Source organism: Laetiporus sulphureus, assembly GCF_001632365.1.
Source record: "Laetiporus sulphureus 93-53 unplaced genomic scaffold LAESUscaffold_97, whole genome shotgun sequence".
Taxonomy (NCBI): domain Eukaryota; kingdom Fungi; phylum Basidiomycota; class Agaricomycetes; order Polyporales; family Laetiporaceae; genus Laetiporus; species Laetiporus sulphureus.
Genome location: NW_024468606.1, coordinates 44,101 through 63,904, shown reverse-complemented (window position 1 = coordinate 63,904; position 19,804 = coordinate 44,101). Strand labels below are relative to the sequence as shown.

The 19,804-nt window shown below is 46.5% G+C and overlaps 3 protein-coding genes across 3 annotated transcripts; all 3 read right to left on the bottom strand.

Annotated features, from left to right (window-relative positions):
* Positions 1-1,591: 1,591 nt before the first annotated feature.
* Positions 1,592-2,022, bottom strand: LAESUDRAFT_667125 (uncharacterized protein; the record flags this gene model as incomplete). The annotated part of the gene is made up of 2 exons (XM_040905285.1): positions 1,592-1,777; positions 1,828-2,022. Coding segments are annotated over 2 exons (381 nt in total), but the record flags the coding sequence as incomplete, so codon positions are not given.
* A 7,909-nt stretch (positions 2,023-9,931) lies between these two features.
* On the bottom strand, positions 9,932-10,273 carry LAESUDRAFT_667105 (uncharacterized protein; the record flags this gene model as incomplete). Its single annotated transcript, XM_040905283.1, has 2 exons — positions 9,932-10,091; positions 10,152-10,273. Coding segments are annotated over 2 exons (282 nt in total), but the record flags the coding sequence as incomplete, so codon positions are not given.
* Positions 10,274-10,848: 575 nt separating this feature from the next.
* Positions 10,849-12,332, bottom strand: LAESUDRAFT_718387 (uncharacterized protein; the record flags this gene model as incomplete). Its single annotated transcript, XM_040907422.1, has 6 exons — positions 10,849-10,872; positions 10,941-11,159; positions 11,368-11,499; positions 11,916-11,987; positions 12,109-12,126; positions 12,159-12,332. The coding sequence occupies 6 exons, from the start codon at positions 12,330-12,332 to the stop codon at positions 10,849-10,851; spliced, it is 639 nt and encodes a 212-aa protein (XP_040757752.1).
* Between the last annotated feature and the right edge of the window lie 7,472 nt (positions 12,333-19,804).

The following is a 19,804-nucleotide window of genomic DNA, read 5'->3' as shown; positions in this document are numbered from 1 at the left end:
AGATTGTTTCTCCTCGTCTACTACCTGTAGCACTCACTGAGCTTACCAGCTCCTTCATATATCTCTCACCCTTTTTTGCATCTGCCACATCGACCAGTAAGTCAACAGGCTCTTGCGCCACATAGGGTTCAGGGGGATACCTTTGGGATCAGGGGGATCAGGACGGCACGTTCCACGTGACTGTCCCTTTTTAGTCTTTTTGATCTCTTGTCCGGTGTTACCGTGACACACTGTAGGATTGAGCACTAATGATAATGTTTAAAAATCATATAAAGTATATGTATCAATGAGAAATGCACCAATAGAGAAAACGTAGACGTCATTATCACCCGTCTTGTCATAGTAGGCTGCGATCTTGACAAGCCCAGCTTGTAGGCCATTGGTAAAGTGCACATAGGCGGGATCCTGCAACTTTGCAGTCCATTGTGCATGTAAGTCTTCAAGGGCAGGTAGCGCAAGGTGCAGTGCCAGATTATGGTCAGAAGAGAAGTACTGTTGACAGAGATCTGCGATCTGTCCACTTTGATGACATACTATCAGACTGTTAATGAATGGGGTGTATGTACCTGAAGAATGCGCTGAAATGACTTAACACACTTTCACTTGTCTTCTTTCAGCAGGAGGGTATACAACTTTGTGGATGTCTTCAAGTCCTTCACAGCTCTCAAAATCTCAGTGACAAACTTGTTGACATGCTAAGAAGATCACTGAGTAGTGCAGCACATGAAAACACTGAAGAGCACTCACTGCGTGAAGGCTATATGCTCAATTGAGCATCGTATACATTGATGACCATCAGACCTTCATGTCAAGTAGAAGAGTCTTGATGTTCTTGAACTCGACATCGGCAGACACTTGAATGTCATGAAATTGCTTCTTGCACTGGCTTGATGAGCACTCCTGCACGCATTTATCAATACGAATGCTTCATCATTTACTTCACTCATACCTTGATGAATATCATGCAAATCAATCCTACTTCATCGTGAATAGTAGCTGACGTATCCGATATATGCACATCTGGCTGTTCAGGGTCATAATACAGAGATTTGCTTTAAGCAGCGATAAAAGCTTGTGTTCCAAGGTTGATAATATGTGCGAGGCAGCTACAAAACATTTATAAGCATACTCTCATATAGTTCATATGCGAACACCTACCCAATGCATTGACGCAGTGCGTTGAACTCAATTCTATGATTATTGTGGACCATGGAAGTGAATGCTGTCATCATGGTCAGATTTGCGCTCGCATTATCGCAAGTAATGATAAAAATCTGTACGTCTGCTGTCAATATTCTCTCACCAATGTCGATTTCGTGATAACATACCTTGTCTGCAATGCTGACTCAGCTGGTGACCTTGTAAAGTGCTTGTCCCAAGTGCATGCCATGATGTGAATGGTTCATGCACATGAAGCCAATCAGGGCACCTTCAAGCGACCAGTCATTTGGCAACTTCTCTTCTATCCAATGTGCTGTCACAGCAAAGTAACTGTCAGTATTGCTGGCTTGCCAAGCATCGCACATCAGAGATACTTTTCCTCTAATGGTTAAGCCCTGTATTGCCATGAATCATGATCAGAGTGCAGCTATCAGCTGGATGATGACTCAGATAGGCATATTTGCAGCCATTTCTTCAGATCACATAGACATTGGTGGAACAGATCGACAATTTCTCGACGTGTTGATGCTCGCTTTGAGATTTTCGCCACTCCCTTGGCATGAGAAGTGAGATTGATCAAGTTTGTGAATGCTTGATGTTCAAAAGCTCCGATAGGCTGATAGATGGCACTATAAGACCATGCATTTGAAGAAAGAATTTTCCTACCTGATCGGTCTCTACCAGCCACTGAATAGCGGCAGATTTGAATGCTTCATCTGAATATGAAATTGCATGTTCAGCTGGCTGACTGACTTGAATGTGGCCCTCGAGGATTCCTTGAGAAATTTGACTCTCGAGTATCTTGGCTTTATGAGTGGCGATGTCACTTGAGAGCTTGGAATCGAAGTCATTCTTCTCACATCATTTGTAGTATTCATGCTAGTAAATGGTGTCATTAAAATGTGTCACATAGTGTAAATTAAACAGTATGTTACCTTGTGCATTGCTTGCAGGTGTCATTGCAGGGTTGACATATCTGCTACAATAGTACAATTATTAAGATTCCTCTTCCTGTTACATGGTGAGAAGACGTCGCAGTCACATGAAAAAGAACAGCACATACTGGCACAGTTGACAGCTGCAAACGCACTGTTTGATGGCCTTTTTAGATAGGTCTCTATGCTCATGCTGCCATGGATTACCAAACAAATGATTCACGTCAGACATATCACCGCTGCTCTTTGCTTTCTCCTTCAGCTCAGTAATATGCTGTATATCGAGTAAGATGCCATCGAAATCAAATTGATCCTTGTCTCTCTCACCCCGTCCATTGAACGGGATGTCCTCTGGTTGAACTGATAAGGACGCAAGGTTAGTAAATCATACAGTAGAGTCAAATAATGGTGCACCGGCAGCCGTCTTTGCCTTCTTCAAGACCGTCACATCTTCATCCCCCAATTGGTCACCTATCATGTTCTGTGCATTCTTCTTACATTTTGGTGCCAGCCCTGAATTTGCTGCATCGTCATCAATCTCGATGACTGATGATTTCATTCACGCACCTTCACTTGTCTCCAATGTCAACAACATTGGTCTGATTGCACCAATCACTGTGCCCCACTCTGCGTTATCGATATCATTGATTCTTGCACTCAGCTTGATGGTGCATTTTGGATGGCATTCTCTAGATGTCATTGCATCTTCTACAGTGAAACTGAAGTATGAGCTAATCTACTGTGATTATATGGCTGATTTAAGACATATCTGAGCCTTCAAGTAAGCTCATATTGAGTTGCAGATGTGGAGGTGAGCCAAAATTGTCAGAGAGCATGATGGAGAGAGTAGAGTGACTTGGCACAAAAGGGGGACAAACCCCCACATTATTTGCAGGCACCAATATTCCTTTAGTGAAAGTGATAGGTTTGAAATATTTGATTTAGATGTGGCATGGTATACAGAACCTCCTAGGAGCTCTATCTACAATGAACAAATAAAACACCACTGCAAGTCGGTGGACTTGCATCAGTATCATGATTTGCTAAAGAATTAAATGGGCGAGAGGATGAACCTTCTTAGATTCCATGTATGTCAAGTACACCCCTACCTCAAGGCTCGCAGAATGGTGGATGTGGTGAGATCATTGCTGAGATACAGCCTGATGGCAATGGCAGCATTGCATAGCTTAGGCTCATGAGCGCAGCCTGAGCAGCATTGAGGGGAACTGAGAGTGACTGAAAGTCATTATGTGGCCTCAAAGACTGCTCACGTTCAATGCACATGACCTCCTGCCTTTCATGGGAGCATCTATTTTCTGTGGCTGAAAGCCCAGGCTTGGAGCCCAGGGCTCGAGCTTTCCCCAAGTGGAAGCCGGGCCCATCTGCAGGCTCAGAGAGGGCTTGAACTCAGCTTTCAGTGGCTCGGCTGGGCTCAGCTTGGCCCAGCTCGGGCTTGTAAGCCTGACCTTGAACATCACTAACTGGACTCCTTATATACTTTTTACTCATACATTGTAGTCACTCATTTCTATGTGTCTTACAGGTATTTCTATAGCACTCACATCATACATTGAGGCTGAGTCACTTGTTCCTATGTGTCTTACAGCCCTCAGAAATTTTCACCTCGGACAATAGGTTATGAGCCCTGAGGCTACACACTAACCTGTCCATTCATTCAAGCTTCTGCTGTGCTCACACTCCTTAATTCTTCTTTCTTTGACCAGCAGCCACACCAGCACCTCCTGCACCACAGACTACATCTTCTCACTCCACACCCTCTCAAGCCATGTCCAAATCTGTCAAACTCTCTCTCGGCTCAAACTGTCTCTATGACATACCGTTCCTCGAGGATGATAGAGTGAACTACCAGCAATGGAAGTTCCATCTGGAGATGGTGCTACGCATCAGAAAGCTCTGAAAAATCACCCAGGATAAGGAAGCTCGACCTTCAGACTCCGAACCTAACAAGCAGGCCAAATGGGATGACAAGGGTCAAGACACAAAGGCGCAGATCACACTCATGCTCAAAGACATGCCTCTGAGCGGCATCATGTATGAGAAGATGGCGAAGTCTGTATGGGACAAACTCACCACGCAGTATGAGGGGAAGGGGAAACAGACAATAGTGCACCTCATCAGTGAGCTATTTCATGGTATGCTCTCTGACAAGACCAGTATGGAGGCACAGCTCGATGACATGGTCCAAAAGGTCAACGTACTGGCCACTCTTGGACAGCCACTTGAAGACTCACTGATTGCAGTCGCCATGGTCATGTCGCTCCCTCCATCATATTCAGTACTTCGCACAATCCTCATGTCGATGAGTGACAAGCTCACCACAGAGATGGTCACAAGCCAGGTCCTTACTGAAGAGTGTGAATGCCTCAAGGAGGGATTGCAGCATGTGCTTGCCACCAAGCTGTCAGGTATGCCATCAACATTGAAGTCGAATGGGAAGCAGCCAAAATCTGGCAAGAAGTGTGGCTATTGCCACAAGCTGAACCACATGGAGAAGAAGTGCTGAAAGAAGAAGAGAGATGAGGAGAAGCAGGAGAAGGAGGAGGATAGCGATGATAGTGAAGACCTTATGGCGAAGGTCGCGCTCACCCAGGGTACCACAGTGTCCCCCATCCTTTGACTGTTCATCGCCCACGTGCTCACACAGTGCAGCCTATCCATCAATCATTGGATTTTTGACTCAGGTGCAATGGCATCTATGAGCTTACACTGGGACTGGTTCTTTCAATTCATGAACCTTACCTCATCGAAGTGTGTTTGGCTTGGAGATGGACGGTGCATTCATGCAAAAGGTATCAGGCAAATCTACATTGATTTAGCTATCGAAGATGGACGTACAAGCCTGACACTGCTACAGAATGTATACTATGTATGTGGCTCCAAGACAACCTCCTCTCCACCTTGCAACTCACTGAACAAGATCAGACCCTCATGTTCTGCAGTGACACCTGCAAAATCACTTGCAATGGTGAGACGATGGACCTAGTGCACAAGATGGATGGTCTCTACATCCTCGAGTCAATTTAACATGCTTCCATGTGAGCATTCGTAACACACACAAACTCCTTCATGGATCCTGACAAGTCTTCACTTGAAGCGCTGATGGTGAAGACAACAATGCACATGACGAACATTATAAAGTGGCACCACAAGACCTGCCACATGGGTACTGAAGTCACCCTACAAATGATCTATCAAGGCACAGTCAGCAACACGAATACCGTGAGCAATGTGACTCACCACATGAATACTGGTAAGCCTGGCTGAACAGGTGACAAGCCCTCAGCCACACACATCTGCATGCATGGGTGTACAACCTATGACGTCAGACTCGATCTCAAGTCAGTCAAGCACATCACCCTCAGGCATGCTCAAAGCATGAAGACACATGCTGCCTCTCACCAAACAGGTGAGCATACACATGACGTGCACAACACCACCTTTGACGAGGGCCTCCATACATGGCAGACATGCATGGTGATTGACCCTGAACTTGAACATGAAGTGCAGGGCAAACCGCTGAGCTCACCTGCCGGCACTGCCTCACAGCTCTTGCGAATGATGAGCGGCTCACATTACAATTATAGCTGTTAAACATGACTCAATGCTGCCACCACTCGACACACCCAGTAGCACATCCACTGGCAATAGTGACAATGACAGCAGCAATGATGAAGATGACCAGGGCAACACAGTACCCTCGCCCAGCCATCATGCTATGTTGTCACACCAGGCCACATCAAATTCCTCTCCTGCTCCTTCACCTCAGCATGAAAATGAGAAGGAGTACTTACCTGCCATCTCAAAAGTCACAGCATCTCTCTCTCACACTCGGACTCAATGCGCAGCCACTCCCACTCTCACTCTAAAGGCTCCAAAAAGCCATGTCCATCAATCTGCATGCGCACACCCAGCACTGATTCGCGATGATGATCTGTGATCTTCTGTCAGCACATACAAGCCCAAGACAGTTCCAGGAGACCTCGAAGCCAAGATGAAGCAGACAGTAGAGACTTCAGAAGTCCAGGAGAGAGCCAGAAGTAAAGGAGAACAGCCAGAGAGAGGAGAAAAGAATGCATGTCAAGTGGGTGCAGTAAAATGTGACAAGGCTCATGCAGGTGCTATGGATCACTCAGTTGATGAAGAACCTTGAAGAATCCACGTCAAATGTGGATCAACGGAAATCAGTGACAACAGAAGAACTTAACCCATTCATCAAGGCCACACTTAATGACGAGTACGACCATCCATGCACTGCAATCGAGCACAATTCAGATGAAGTCACATGGTGCAGACAGCATACAGCAAGCAGCCCGGGTTCTCAAATCTGCTCAGACAGACTCAGGAAACCCTACGCCACAGGCACTTACCATTCAATCCATGCAAGTCACAACATTTGCTGAAGACCCTCAGTTGTGCATCGCACAAGCAGCATGAAGGATTCAATTAGTGTTCTAAAATTAGGTCCGCATTCCCACTGAGTAGGTGTGTTGGAAGTCATACAGACTTTATGTCCAGTGGGACATGGACTTAGACATTCCACGCACATTCACTTATGTAATCACATAGCTACAGGTGCACTCAATCTTTTCCTGCTACCTCAGCACTCACATCATACATCGAGGCTGAGGTAAGTACCTACTGGACTCCTTACATACTTTTTACTCATACACTGTAGTCACTCATTCCTATGTGTCTTACAGGTATTTCTATAGCACTCACATCATACATTGAGGCTGAGTCACTTATTCCTACATGTCTTACAGCCCTCCGAAATTTTCACCTCAGACAATAGAGGGGTCCACTAGGCAAGGTGACATAAAACTGAGAAATAGTGATGTCCAGGGCTGGGCTTGGTCTCAGCTTCAGCGGGCTCAGGCTTGCCAGAATCGCAAGCTGGACCCTCTGCCAGGGCTCAGGCTCAGCTCAGGATCAGCCCGGCCTAAGCTCTGGGCTTGTGGCAAGTCACTCTTATTCAGTGTTGTCGTTGACCCCGATTATCGGATGATAACTGGGTGATAACTGGGGGTAAGGCACTTTGATCTTGACCTAGAGAAAGGGTCAAGCATAATATGTGCATGACCCCGTGGCGGGACGCGAATGTTCATATTAGTGTACAATTTCAACTAAATGTCAGTTCATTGCGAGAATGCTTCATGCTCCATCACTTCAAGCCATTATTGCTAATTATGGTAAATAATGGATTATGTGCACGTGATGCTTGATCTCTTGACCTCATCTTAACCTGGTCATTGACGGGGAGTCAATCAGTTGACCTCAGTCAAGTCTAAGGGGTCAAGCCTTGACCCCTACATCACTGCAGTCTTATTGATGTCTACAGTTCAATTGGTGAGGCACATATTGAAGCAATCCATACAAAATTTTCCTTTAACCATGCCTGATCATATGGCCAGCAGATGGCATGAGGGTTTGGCTGATGAGCACATGCTGGGCAGCAAACAGGGGACTGCGAGTGACTGAAACCCACCTTGAAGACCGCTTGTTTGACATCACATGACCTATTACCTTGCTTGGAAGCATCTATATTGCTGTGGCTGAAAGCCCAGGCTCAGAACCTCAGGCTCGAGCTTTCTCTAATTGGAAGCCGGACCTGCGCACAGGCTCAAAGAGGGCTTGGGCTCAGCTTTTGATGGCTTGACCAGGCTCAGCTTGGCCCGGCTCAGGCTTGAAAGCCCGGCCTTAAACATCACTACCCAGAAAAAGGGTGGCCAGCCCCCATACAGCCATGGGTATGCTCACAAGACAAGTAGGCGTCAGTGGCACCACTGTCGAGGGGACTCAGATGAATGCCTCATAAAATAGGTGATTAAGACTGGGGTTGCCAGTCTAAACCAGGGGCATATATATACATGTGGGGCCAGATCTCAGTCACTCTATCTACTGTGTACCTACTGGGGTCCTGGCAAGCCACATGCACATACTACATAATTGCTACAGCCAATCACAATGTACCTACTAGTAAATACTACGTGGTCATTGGTGAGCTGCAGACTTATATATAGGTTCATGGTCTGTGTGGCCTTCTGAAGGGAAGCTGCCTCAGCCATGAGGTTCATTGCTGACCTATTTATCAATTCATGCCTCAGTGTCCCGTGCCTATGGCCGATTCTATAGGAGATGCTGGTGATTATATGCTATCCCAGGTCACATGATGTGAGCACTAGTATGGGTGCTTCTACAAGTCATGTGATGTGGCTGAAGCACCTACAATCGATAAGATCCTTGGACACTTAAATAATCATCATAGCTGTGGTGGTGGCTTTGGTGACCAGTCCTAAGTCCACATCTATGGTGTGTTGCCCCAAACAGAGATGCAACTACAAAACTGTGACAAGGTGGTGAAATCGTGGGAAGGAGCACCTGTACCATAGGGCACTGTAGAAATGGGCGGAGCACTGAGTGGCTGCGATGCTATACAAATCCATATTGGAAGTGGTCGACCAATGGCACTTTCAGTAGAACATGCTCAATGCATCAGGAGGGAGAAGCATCAAGCAATGGCTGAAATGCATCACAGGTGGTACCTGGAAACAGAGTGGGCAAGTACAGAAGGGTGAAAAAGGCATATAAATCCACACCTATAGTACCATAGGCCCCAGGCATTTGTGGCCTCACCAGCCTCTCACTCCCTTTATGTCCATGAGATGAGAAGGTGCTGGCTGGCTAACACCCTCACCACATCAGGATTTCCTAGACAAATGACTCCGATTGGCCCATGTAAGGGTGGCTACGTGGGTGCAGTATCAAGGCAGTGCCACTCAGCTCAAGGGGGCGAAACCACTCGATACAGTCAGTGACATGAGCTGGGCTGCATTGGCAGTGGAATTGCAGGATGGGAGTGACCTGGCATGGGCACTATACCATTGGCAAAAGGTGCATTAGTATATAAATGCCGGTGAGACTATATATATACCATGCAGGAGTTGGAATTGTAGATAAACATAGAAATATGCATATATGTGCTTCTATAATCTCATAGGTCCTATGAGAAATTTTAAATGATCGGCAGTCTTGTGTGCTCTTTTAAAGCTCACACAGATCCTGCGAGCAATTAAAAATATATATATTCATAGATAAATTCCACCCCAGTCTGGAGAGTCATTCACAACTGCTTATAGTCATTGAGAAGCTTGCGAGGGGAATGACATATTTTTCTGTACACTGCACAAGATGAAGACATTGATTATTACTGCACTATGGGCACCCAATTCAAGCAGGCTGCAAAAAAATGGCTCAACATCAGGTCCACAAAATGGAGACCAAGACAAACATATATACTTCAAAGCATTAGAGTGCAGCATAGCCCCATAAACTGTACTCATCATTGACATCTTTTCTGTCTTCAGGACCCAAGTCACCCTTCTCACTGGCATGGATATTGTCATCTGCATTCAGCTCGCACTGCTCTTTGCCGTCATCATTCTCTGATGTGCCATCCAAGGCATAATCAACATCTTGCTCTTCATTGGCCATATTTTCTTTATCTTTGCTGTCAGCTGCATTTTTCTCTTCATCTCCACCATCACTTTCTGACATATCCTCACAGTCCTCCACCATTGGCTCCTATGTAGGGTCATCAACTGTCTTCTCCACCATGTGTGCTTGCATGAGGTGTTCAAACAGGTCAGCAGCATCCTCATCATGAATACCTGTATCAGCACCACGGTGTCTGATGCTGCCACCAAAGTAGCACATGAACATTTTTTGATCGACAAAACTGCAGCATGGCTAAGTCAGTTTGTCAGATGATGATTCCGCTAAATACTCACATAGTCAGTGTCCACTCCCCTGGGCTGTCACATGGCTGAACGTGGCAGGAGGTCCATGGTATGGCCACAAGCAAATGCGAGGATTAGATGTGCAGCATGCAACACCTCATCTGGGTTCACAAACATGAAAGCATGCAAATCTTCATCAGGAACAAATCCAATGCGAGGTAGCCATAGTGTATCGAAACTCACCATTGACATGCCTTCTTCTCATTCAAACCAGCGAACCCACAAGACATCGATTCACTGAGGCTCAGATGACTTCGACCAGATGCCAGAGTGCTTCACCATCACATGGAAGATCCCAACCACTCGGCCATACCAGTATGGATGCGACTCAGCTTCAATACCATCTTCATGAAAAAGTACAGTAGCATGATATCAGCATGAGAGCATGGATTGATCAAGTCTTGAGCCCATCGCATGTCGTAGGTCATATAGTTGATGTGTACGACTTTGTAGAAATAAATCTGATTGTCGACAATGCGCATTGTGTCAAGGTCCTCTGGGGGTGAACTCGGTCTCATCACTGTCATATGCCATCATTCTAAGCCATGTGAGCAAGTGAGTCTTGAGGTTTGGCAAGAAGTTCTGAAATGAGATCAGGTTAAATTCAGCTAGTGCAAGGGCAGCGCTGTGGCGTACCTTAAAAGCAGGATCACTTTGCTGCTCTCTCAGCCAGTGATGGATGTTTTCAGAATGTGGTGCTCTTTCAGAGATATGATAACGGTTGTCCATATGTGTAGATGCAGGAAGTGGGTCTGATGTAGCAGACATCAGAGCAGCCACTCCACTTCATTCACTAATGTCCTGAGGTCACAGATTTAAGTCAGAGTCTGTAGCAGCTCACTTGTCTCGATGATTTTGAACAAATCGATGAATATCATGTATGATGGCAGCACATCATTCATGCTTCACGATTTGTCCAGTATAGTGGAATTTGTTCATTCTTGGCCAGAATGCTTTGACTACACGATGTTTGAGTTTGCCCTAGCTTATATTAGCCTATGATGAACCAATACAGTGCCAATCTTACCATTTGCATAACCCCCAATCCTTCACCGTCCTCATCGCGAACATCCATCTGTGTCTGCGCTTCAAATTCAGCTTGAATGTCAGCTTTGACAGCATCATTTTCCTCAGCAAATGCTTTCTCAGTCAGCGACTTGATGACAGTGAGCATCTGCTTTGGCCCGAGCGTCTGCTCTGCAATGGCCTTTTTGACAGCAGGTCGGACCTTGGTGTCGTAGTGCTTCTGAGAATATAGTTCCACCAACTTAAGTCAGTGTCGACCAGTGGACTTCGTTGTGCCACTGATGTCCACATCAAAGCAGCCAGGGAATTTTCTGCCATCGTGGCATCAAGCCTTGGCAGATCTGTTTCAAAACCACGAGCGTAGTTGCTATATGGAATGTGGGCACGTCAGTTAAGGCAAACGTTGTGATATAGATGGTGGAACTTACAATTTTGCGATGCTGAATGGCCTTGCTGTACTGCACTTCCTGTTCAGTAGTCAACTCTGTGATCTCACCAAAGAGCTTCTTGTGCTCTGAGAAGGTCTGGAACCACTCATGATCCACCTCGACCCAGAATTTCTGCAGAGTCCTGGTCTTCTAACTCTTGAGATAGCTGCTATATTTCTTTTCAAGGAAGTTGCACTCCTCATCTGTCATTCAGCGTCAAGCAGACATGATGTCGAATCTGAAAAAGGACAGGCACATGAGTATGAGCAGGCTGTAGGAGAGGAGAACGATACATAACTGGTGTGCCACAATGCATCGCCATGCTGCAGCTGTTCTTTTATCTTCTCATTCTCAAGCCAATCGAATGGAGTTGTGAATGCTGGTGATAACATTTGAATAGTGGCCATCGATGTAAAGAGCATGCGTGAGGCATGAGCCAATGAATAATTTGGGCTCATAGGTGGCCTGAGAGGGTTTTAAAGTAGGCTGTCTAGAGTGAGGGCTTGTAGGCACACTGTAGATTGTATCCTCACTGTATCCTCTCTCACCTTCTCCCAGAAATGTCGAAGTCCAACAATGACCACCATGGCAAGGATCATGCTGAAGAAGATAATGCCAGGCTGGATCGCAATGAAGAGACTATGGTCTCATTGGAGATGATCATGGTGGCACTGTGTCTTGTCGCTGAACAGCGTACTAGTGATTGTCATCCAATCTGTGATAAACTTGAGTGATACTAACCTCACACTTGTAATGCAGCTGGCAATACCACATCATCAACACTCCATGACCGCGACTGATCTCCCAGCATCAACACAGTCTTTTCTACCGCATCGACCTCCACCACATGTGATGCTTCTGTTCTGGTCACCACGGAGCTGAGCAGCAGTAGTGAACATGCTCATGAGGCTGAGCATGCTGGCTTCCAGTATGTCAATGCCGAGGAGAGGGCTGAGAGCAATCATGATGAGGCCAGGCCCGTAGTTGCTGTTGAGCAGCCACCTTCAACGTGCTGGTATTGTATCATCCGTGGCCACACAGTTGGTGTATTTGCTGGGTGGTGAGTGAATCTCCCAGTACAATGTAATGGTGTTTACCTTATCTCCAGGCTGAATACATCCCCACTCATCACCAACATGCTGGGATGCCTCTTCCAGAGATACCCCATGTTCAACACTGCCCTCAATGCCTTTATGGAGGCATTAACAAGTGGGCATGTTGGCATCATCTTCGTCTGACTTTCATGAGGGCTGGAATGCTGTGATTGTGAATCGTCAGTGATATAATAGATAGATTTGCTTATATGCGATGTTGTCGTGCCTCCTGGCTGCTCTCCATTTGCTTGCTCACATAATTCATTGCGAATACTATCCTCTTCCCCACTATGTGCCATGTTTACTATGCTGCATGTGTATATATTACATTCTTGTTAGCAGCAATACACGTTTGTGCTCAACTCATTCCCTACCTGTTAGATGTCAAAGTAGCACCATGAGCGTTATCCTGTGAAATTGTAGCTTGCTACTGCTTGCCATGGGGGATTGTGTGAAGCATCAGATGGTGAAGGAAAAGCTCACAGCAAAGCGTGAGCAACAGAAGAGATATGCGCAGTCAGTGAGGTAAGCACAGCAGAATGTATGGCAACAAACTCATGAAAATGGATGCCCATTACAGGGGTCGTGCAAGACGTGCAATGCAGAACAAAAATGCATATGCTGCTCATACCAAATTATACCCAAGCCCCTTCCACCATACCATCCTGGGACTTCCATCCCAGCTGATCAGCCTGGCATGCCATCCATTCCATGTGAGCTGCACTTCTGAAGAGACATATGATCTAGGCATATGATCGCACCTGTTTGCTCTGCAAATTCTGAATGAGTTGCAGAAGATACCAAACGTTAATGAACTGTTCAATGACTATCAACACGATGACAATGAATTGGCATCAGGTCTTCACGCAGCACAGTTTCAATGCTTGAAAGAGGCAGGATGGTCCAGGTTGGAATGATGGTTAGAAGGGAGTGATGAGGAAGTGTTGTTGGCAGAGATAGACAATGAGATTGATCAAAGGCTGGAGGCGTGGCAGCAGACAGTAGGCAATAGTAATCCACATGATAGTACACTAGCAGCTGTCTCCCATATTATCAGTATAGAGTGGAATGTGAAGATTCTATGCTGCTTGAAGGTGGAGCAGCAGATCAGAACAATGAGTTCAAGGGAGATGAAAAGAGCATGGAGAGCAGGTGAATTACCGTGGCAATGTATGAATTACCGTTGGTAGATCTGATAGAATGGTTGCTGCATGAAGACTTGTGGAGGTATAGCAAGAACAGCAAGGATAGCAGATGGCATGTGATAAGCTAGGTTGAGCATACAGTTGAAAGCAGTTTAGTTGCACAATGCCTACTGGTGCTATACCGAATGTGACCCAAATGTATTGTACTTCTGTGTAATTTCTGAATACTTCATCTCTCAAGTAAAACCACATAATTCTGGTGCCTTGCAGAGACTATTTTGCACATTTTTATTACCTGCATAGTGTTTTCTATGGTGTGCTGACTTCGAAACATACTGGCCACTGAATTCAGTATGGTTGATATCACGATGCTGATTGGCTGGATGCACAATGTGTCAGGCACATGCCATTCTTCATGGTGTGTCAAAAATCTGATAGGCTGGACACACAACACATCAAGCGCTTGCAGTTTTCCAGATGAATCAACAATCTGCTAGGCTGGGTACGTGATGCGTCAAGCACATGCTTCTTTTCTGATGTGTCAGACAAATCTGATAGGCTAGACCCACGACGTGTCAAGCACTTGCTTTTCTCCTGATGAATCAACAATCTGATAGGCTGGGTATGCAACACGTCAAGCACATGCTCTCTTTTCTGGTGCATTCATGCTGACGAGTTCATGCTGATGCATTGTCACAGATTTTCGCCACAAAGTTCACATGTGACTTTTCTCACACCACAGATCACGTGCTTCACCAATATCTCACACCACTCAGTCACAGACATGATGTGTAGAGATCAGGTGATAGTCCACATCACATGTTATGGTCCAGACCCGTGGATGATACAGTCAGACCTGTCTATTCCAGGATACAATAGAGGCACCCATTTGGGAACAAAGGGAACAAGGACTATTATTATGCATTGGCCTTCCGCTTTCTATTAGTTTAGCCAGAAGCCCAGATAGGCACGATGTTCACACCGGAGAACAAAGGGAAACCAAGATAGGCACGATGTGCACACGCATTACTGCGGCAACCATCGATCTACCCACTCATTGTTCTACTTCCAGACATCCTATTGTTTCACATTATGACCATTAGCTTATACCCGTAGATAGGTAGCTTAGGTAAGATAGCCCGCTGTACGCGTATATAAGACCAGCCATGTAGAGGACGAAACTTCAGATTGTTTCTCCTCGTCTACTACCAGTAGCATCTACTGAGCTCACCAGCTCCTCCATATATCTCTAACCCTTTTCTGTGTTCACCACATCGACCGGTAAGTCAACAGGCTCTTGCACCACATAGAGTTCAGGGGGATACCTTGGGATCAGGGGGATCAGGGCGGCACGTTCCACATGACTGTCCCTTTTTTTAGTCTTTTTGATCTCTTGTCCGGTGTTACCATGACATTAGAAACAATCTGACATTTTCTGCACCCCTGCTTAGTGTTTAACACAAGCAGCCACGTATTTTCAGCACAAGCAGTTTCAGCCGTAGCGCGCGGCTTTTTTGACATACATTCCAACCCGACTTCTACCAGGCGTGAGCCTCAGCAAGACACTGAGCAGCCCAAGACAGCAAAGTGCAAGGCCACCAAGGTAGAAGATCCTTACGCCAGCTACAAACGCCTCGAGACCAACAAGGAGCGAGGAAGACTTCTCACTCTAGCATTCTTAGGCGCATCCTCTACAGACAGGCAGCGTGCAGCAGCCAGGGTAGTTGACACTATGCATATCAGAGTCCAAGGCATCATCCACCGACCTCGCAGTCACACTCCCCCACTCGAATGCTACAAGCCCAGGAAAGGATGTCTCACTACAGGCAGCCGAAAGCCAAGACCACCCCCAGAGATCATCACCTCCAACGCCTTTCCCCCCATCATTGTTGCTCCACAGCCAGTGCGACCCCTTCCCAACTTTGTTAAAGTCAACACACATGCACAACCCATTCGCCCTCTTCCGTTCAAAGTCAGGCCCACCCTCCACATTAAAACACTCAAGAAGCAGGTCTTAGCTACCCGCTTCAGACTACAACCGATGTTAGGAGCATTCTGGGAGAGAATCGATCAGGACAAACGAAAGAAGGTACAATTCCTCGCATCAGAGTTAGACAAAGTCTGCGCAGACCTCTACACGGGAACTCATGAATACACCTTCGTCGACAAACAGGTCATCAACACGTGCTGCCTAGAGATAGGGAGGATCAACTTCAAGGAGATAGGGAAACAGCAGAGGTTAGACGAGATCATCAGGGAGATTGGAAAAGTCAAGAACAAGCAGTACCTAGGCTTTATTTTCAATTAGTTTACACATCTTTACCTACATCACAATGGAAGGAGCCGATCGTGCGCACGCATCCACGTTCAGGCAAAGAATGGATGACATCCTGCATACGAATGTCGAGTCAGCACACGACGGAAGCACCTCACGTGCCTCACAGTGCAATTCACCAGAACCTGCGCTAGGACCACAGGATTCTGCATCACAAGTCAGAGGACCAGCATCCCCGACACCATCACTTGTACCCGCCTACGTTCCACGCATCTGGGAGTTTGACGGACAGCAACTTGAGCACCTAGAAGATGCCCTCAGACAGTCTGCTCCCAGAGAAGTCCCAGACCACATCCACGAATGGGTAATCGTCACCATGAAGCTCACGGTCACTACTGAAATCGTCAAGGTCTACAATGTACTCAGAAACAAGATGTACGAGCACAAGATGGCTTTTGAATCGTTGATCCAAAACAACAAAAGCAAACACCGACTTAAGGAGGCAGTTCTCCAGACAGAGATCGGGAAGCTCAAGGATAGGATCCTCGCACAAGATGCGCATATGACAGTTTTAAATGATGAGCTCACGGGAACCCAGGCGGCAATGCTCGACACAGGCAAAGAAATGATGGAAATCAAGGCAGCTAACGTCAAGCTGCGACATGAGCTAGCTTCACTCAAAGCAAGCGGTGTCACTGCGATGCAAGGTCAAATGTTTGGCACGGCTCAATCGCACAAGCCCCACATCAAAATTGCTGAGCCTCCGCTCGGGCAAAGGAAGTCTGGAGGATTGGCTCCAACAACTCGATATATGGATGCGGTGGAATGAGATCAATGACGATGAACACAAGATCACCACAGCCCTGCTGCATTTGGAAGGTGGCACATTCACATACATGTCCGAGTACGCGACCAGAGCAGCAGCACGGCAGGCACTTGGCACATGGGAGACTTCGTCAACATTCTCAAAGTAAACTACAGGACCCTCAACCCGGACAAGGATGCACAGCAGCATTTGAAGGATATCTGTGGCAAGACGTATCCCACGATGGTATCCTTCACAGAACAGTTCCGTCAATGGGCCACTAAGACCAACTTAGGGCACACTGCACTAATCGGTTACATTGCTGAGCATCGAAGCAAGGACGTACACCAGGCAATGGTTACACGAGACAGTCTAGGAATTTTTGACCCCATCACATAGCCGGAATACCTCGACCTATGCCTTCAACTGGAGTTCAAGTTCAGGGCCGATAAGGCAGGACAGCGCGGAATGGTAACAACATCATCATCATCAGCACCATGAGCCTCAAAGGACCCTAACACAATGGTTGTGGATCGAGTATCCACACTCACCAAGGAGCAGGAAGGATGGCTGGAAAAGAAGCTGTGTGTACGATGCAGGAAACACCCCTTCATTTTTAAACAGCGATGCTCAGACCCCAAGTACAAAGGCAAATTTGAAATGCCAAAGCGGGGCCAAGCAACAAGGGCAATTTCTTCAAACGTGGCCTCAGACATCTCCGACGACAGCAAGGTGAGATACGAAGCAGTCTGTGCTTTCATCGCCAGCTATGACGTGAAGGGAAAGGAAAAGGAGGCAGAAACAGAACCAGCTGTCGAAGCAGCTAGGATCATGGAGGAAGAAGATGATGAGGATTTTCTTCAGCGGGTTCTCTGAGGTCTGGCCAGAGTTCCCATAGACAATGTAATAGTACCTACTCGCTCTCGCATGTACCAGTATCAAGTTTTTTATACATCGCATCTACTGGTTCGTCAAAACATGCGATCAATTTACCTGTTCACCTCAAACAGGGAGTAAGGGAAGTCCAGACTGAGGCGCTCCTTGATTCGGGAGCATATTCTTGCTACATTAACCGACAGCTGGTTGATCAGTTGAATCTCACTACGATCTCACTTGAGAAGGAGATCAGGGTTTATAACGCAGATGCATCTCACAACAAGGGTGGAACCATTAAGAAAAGGATTCTTCCAAGTATAACCATCGGAAACCACACAAGCAGGCAAAGCCTTTTGGTCACCGATATAGGACATAAAGACGTTATACTAGGCATGAGTTTCCTTAAGGAGCATAATCTCGAAGTGGATTGGGGGAAATTCACGGTTGATTTCACCCTGTGCCCACACAGATGCGCACCCTCACAGGTAGCAGTCCAGGAGGAGGACCTGGAAGACACAAACATCCCCCACGTCGAAGACCTGATGGAGTTCGTTGGTTTCCAGGAGTTAGGTGACAACTGGAACGACATGGACAGCTTCATTAGATGGGTGTCATTATCAGAAGATCCTGATGCACAAGCCGTAGCATCGCTCATTATGGGTCTTGACACCAAGAGGAATCAGGATAGAGCGCTGCAAAAAGGAGAACAGGACAAAGACTACTGGTCAGCCTATGTCCCCAAACACTTCCACGAGTATGGTGATGTGTTCTCCAAGAAGCAGTCGGAACGAATGCCCACAAGAAAGCCCTACGATCATCCAATCGAACTTGTTCCAGAGGCATCGTTACCACGCCCGGCAAAGTTATATCCTATGAACCTACAGGAAAGAAATTCGCTCGACACGTGGATAGACCAAGAGTTGGCCAAAGGTTACATTAAGAGATCAAGGAGTCCAACCGCAGCACCCGTCTTCTTCGTTAAAAAGAAGGACAGATCACTGAGGCTAGTACAAGACTACAGGAACCTCAATGCAGTCACAAAGAAGAACAAGTTTCCAATCCCATGCATTTCGGACCTCATCGACAGACTCTCACATGCTAGTATATTTACAAAGCTTGATCTGAGATGGGGGTTCAACAACATAAGGATTAGGGAGGGAGACGAAGAGAAAGCCACCTTCATCACACATCATGGCCTCTTCGAACCCACTGTAATGTACTTCGGTTTCTGCAATGCTTCCAGTACCTTTCAGAAAATGATGAATACAGTCCTCGAAGACTTAATTCGTACTGGAAAGGTGGTAGTCTACTTAGACGATATCCTTATTTTTACGGACAATCTCGAAGAACACCGACGACTAGTAAAAGCCATTCTACAGCATCTCTGGGACAATGACTTATACGCCAAACTGGAGAAATGCTTCTTTGAACAGTCCTCAATTGAGTATCTTGGCATGATCATCAGCAAGAACTCGATACAGATGGACCCTGCTAAAGTCGAAGGTGTACTTGGCTGGCCCACACCTACTAAGGTCAAGCAAGTACAGGCCTTTTTAGGATTCACGAATTTCTACAGGCAATTTATAAAGGACTTTGCGAAACTCGCACGACCTTTAACGCTTCTCACCTGTAAGGACGTGCCCTGGCAATGGAAGGAAGAGCAAGACCAAGCCTTCAGTGCACTCAAAACGGTGTTCACCTCAGCCCCGATCTTACAACTCCCCAACGACACTGCACTGTACCGTCTAGAGACAGACTCTTCAGACTACGCAACTGGTGCAGTACTCGAACAACTAGGAGAAGACAAGCTAAGGCATCCAGTCGCATACTACTCCAAGTCACTCAACGAACATGAGCGGAACTACGAAATTTACGACAAGGAGATGCTTGCTATTATTCGCGCACTAGAAGAATACCGGCACTATTTAGAAGGACATCCAGAACCCATTGAGATATGGTCAGACCACCTCAACCTTACATACTTCCGCCAGGCACAGAAGTTATCCTGGCGCCAAGTGCGCTGGTCATTATTCCTCACACGATTCAATTTCATACTCAGTCACTGACCTGGAAAGACAATGCTACGTGCCGATCCTCTGTCCAGGAGGCCAAACCATGAGAGGGGGGTAGACAGTGACAATTCGAATCAAATGCTGTTAAAACCTGAATTTTTCGCTATCAATGCGATTCGACCCGCTCATGCATCTGAAGTTGATGATGCTCAACTACTGGAAAGGATCAA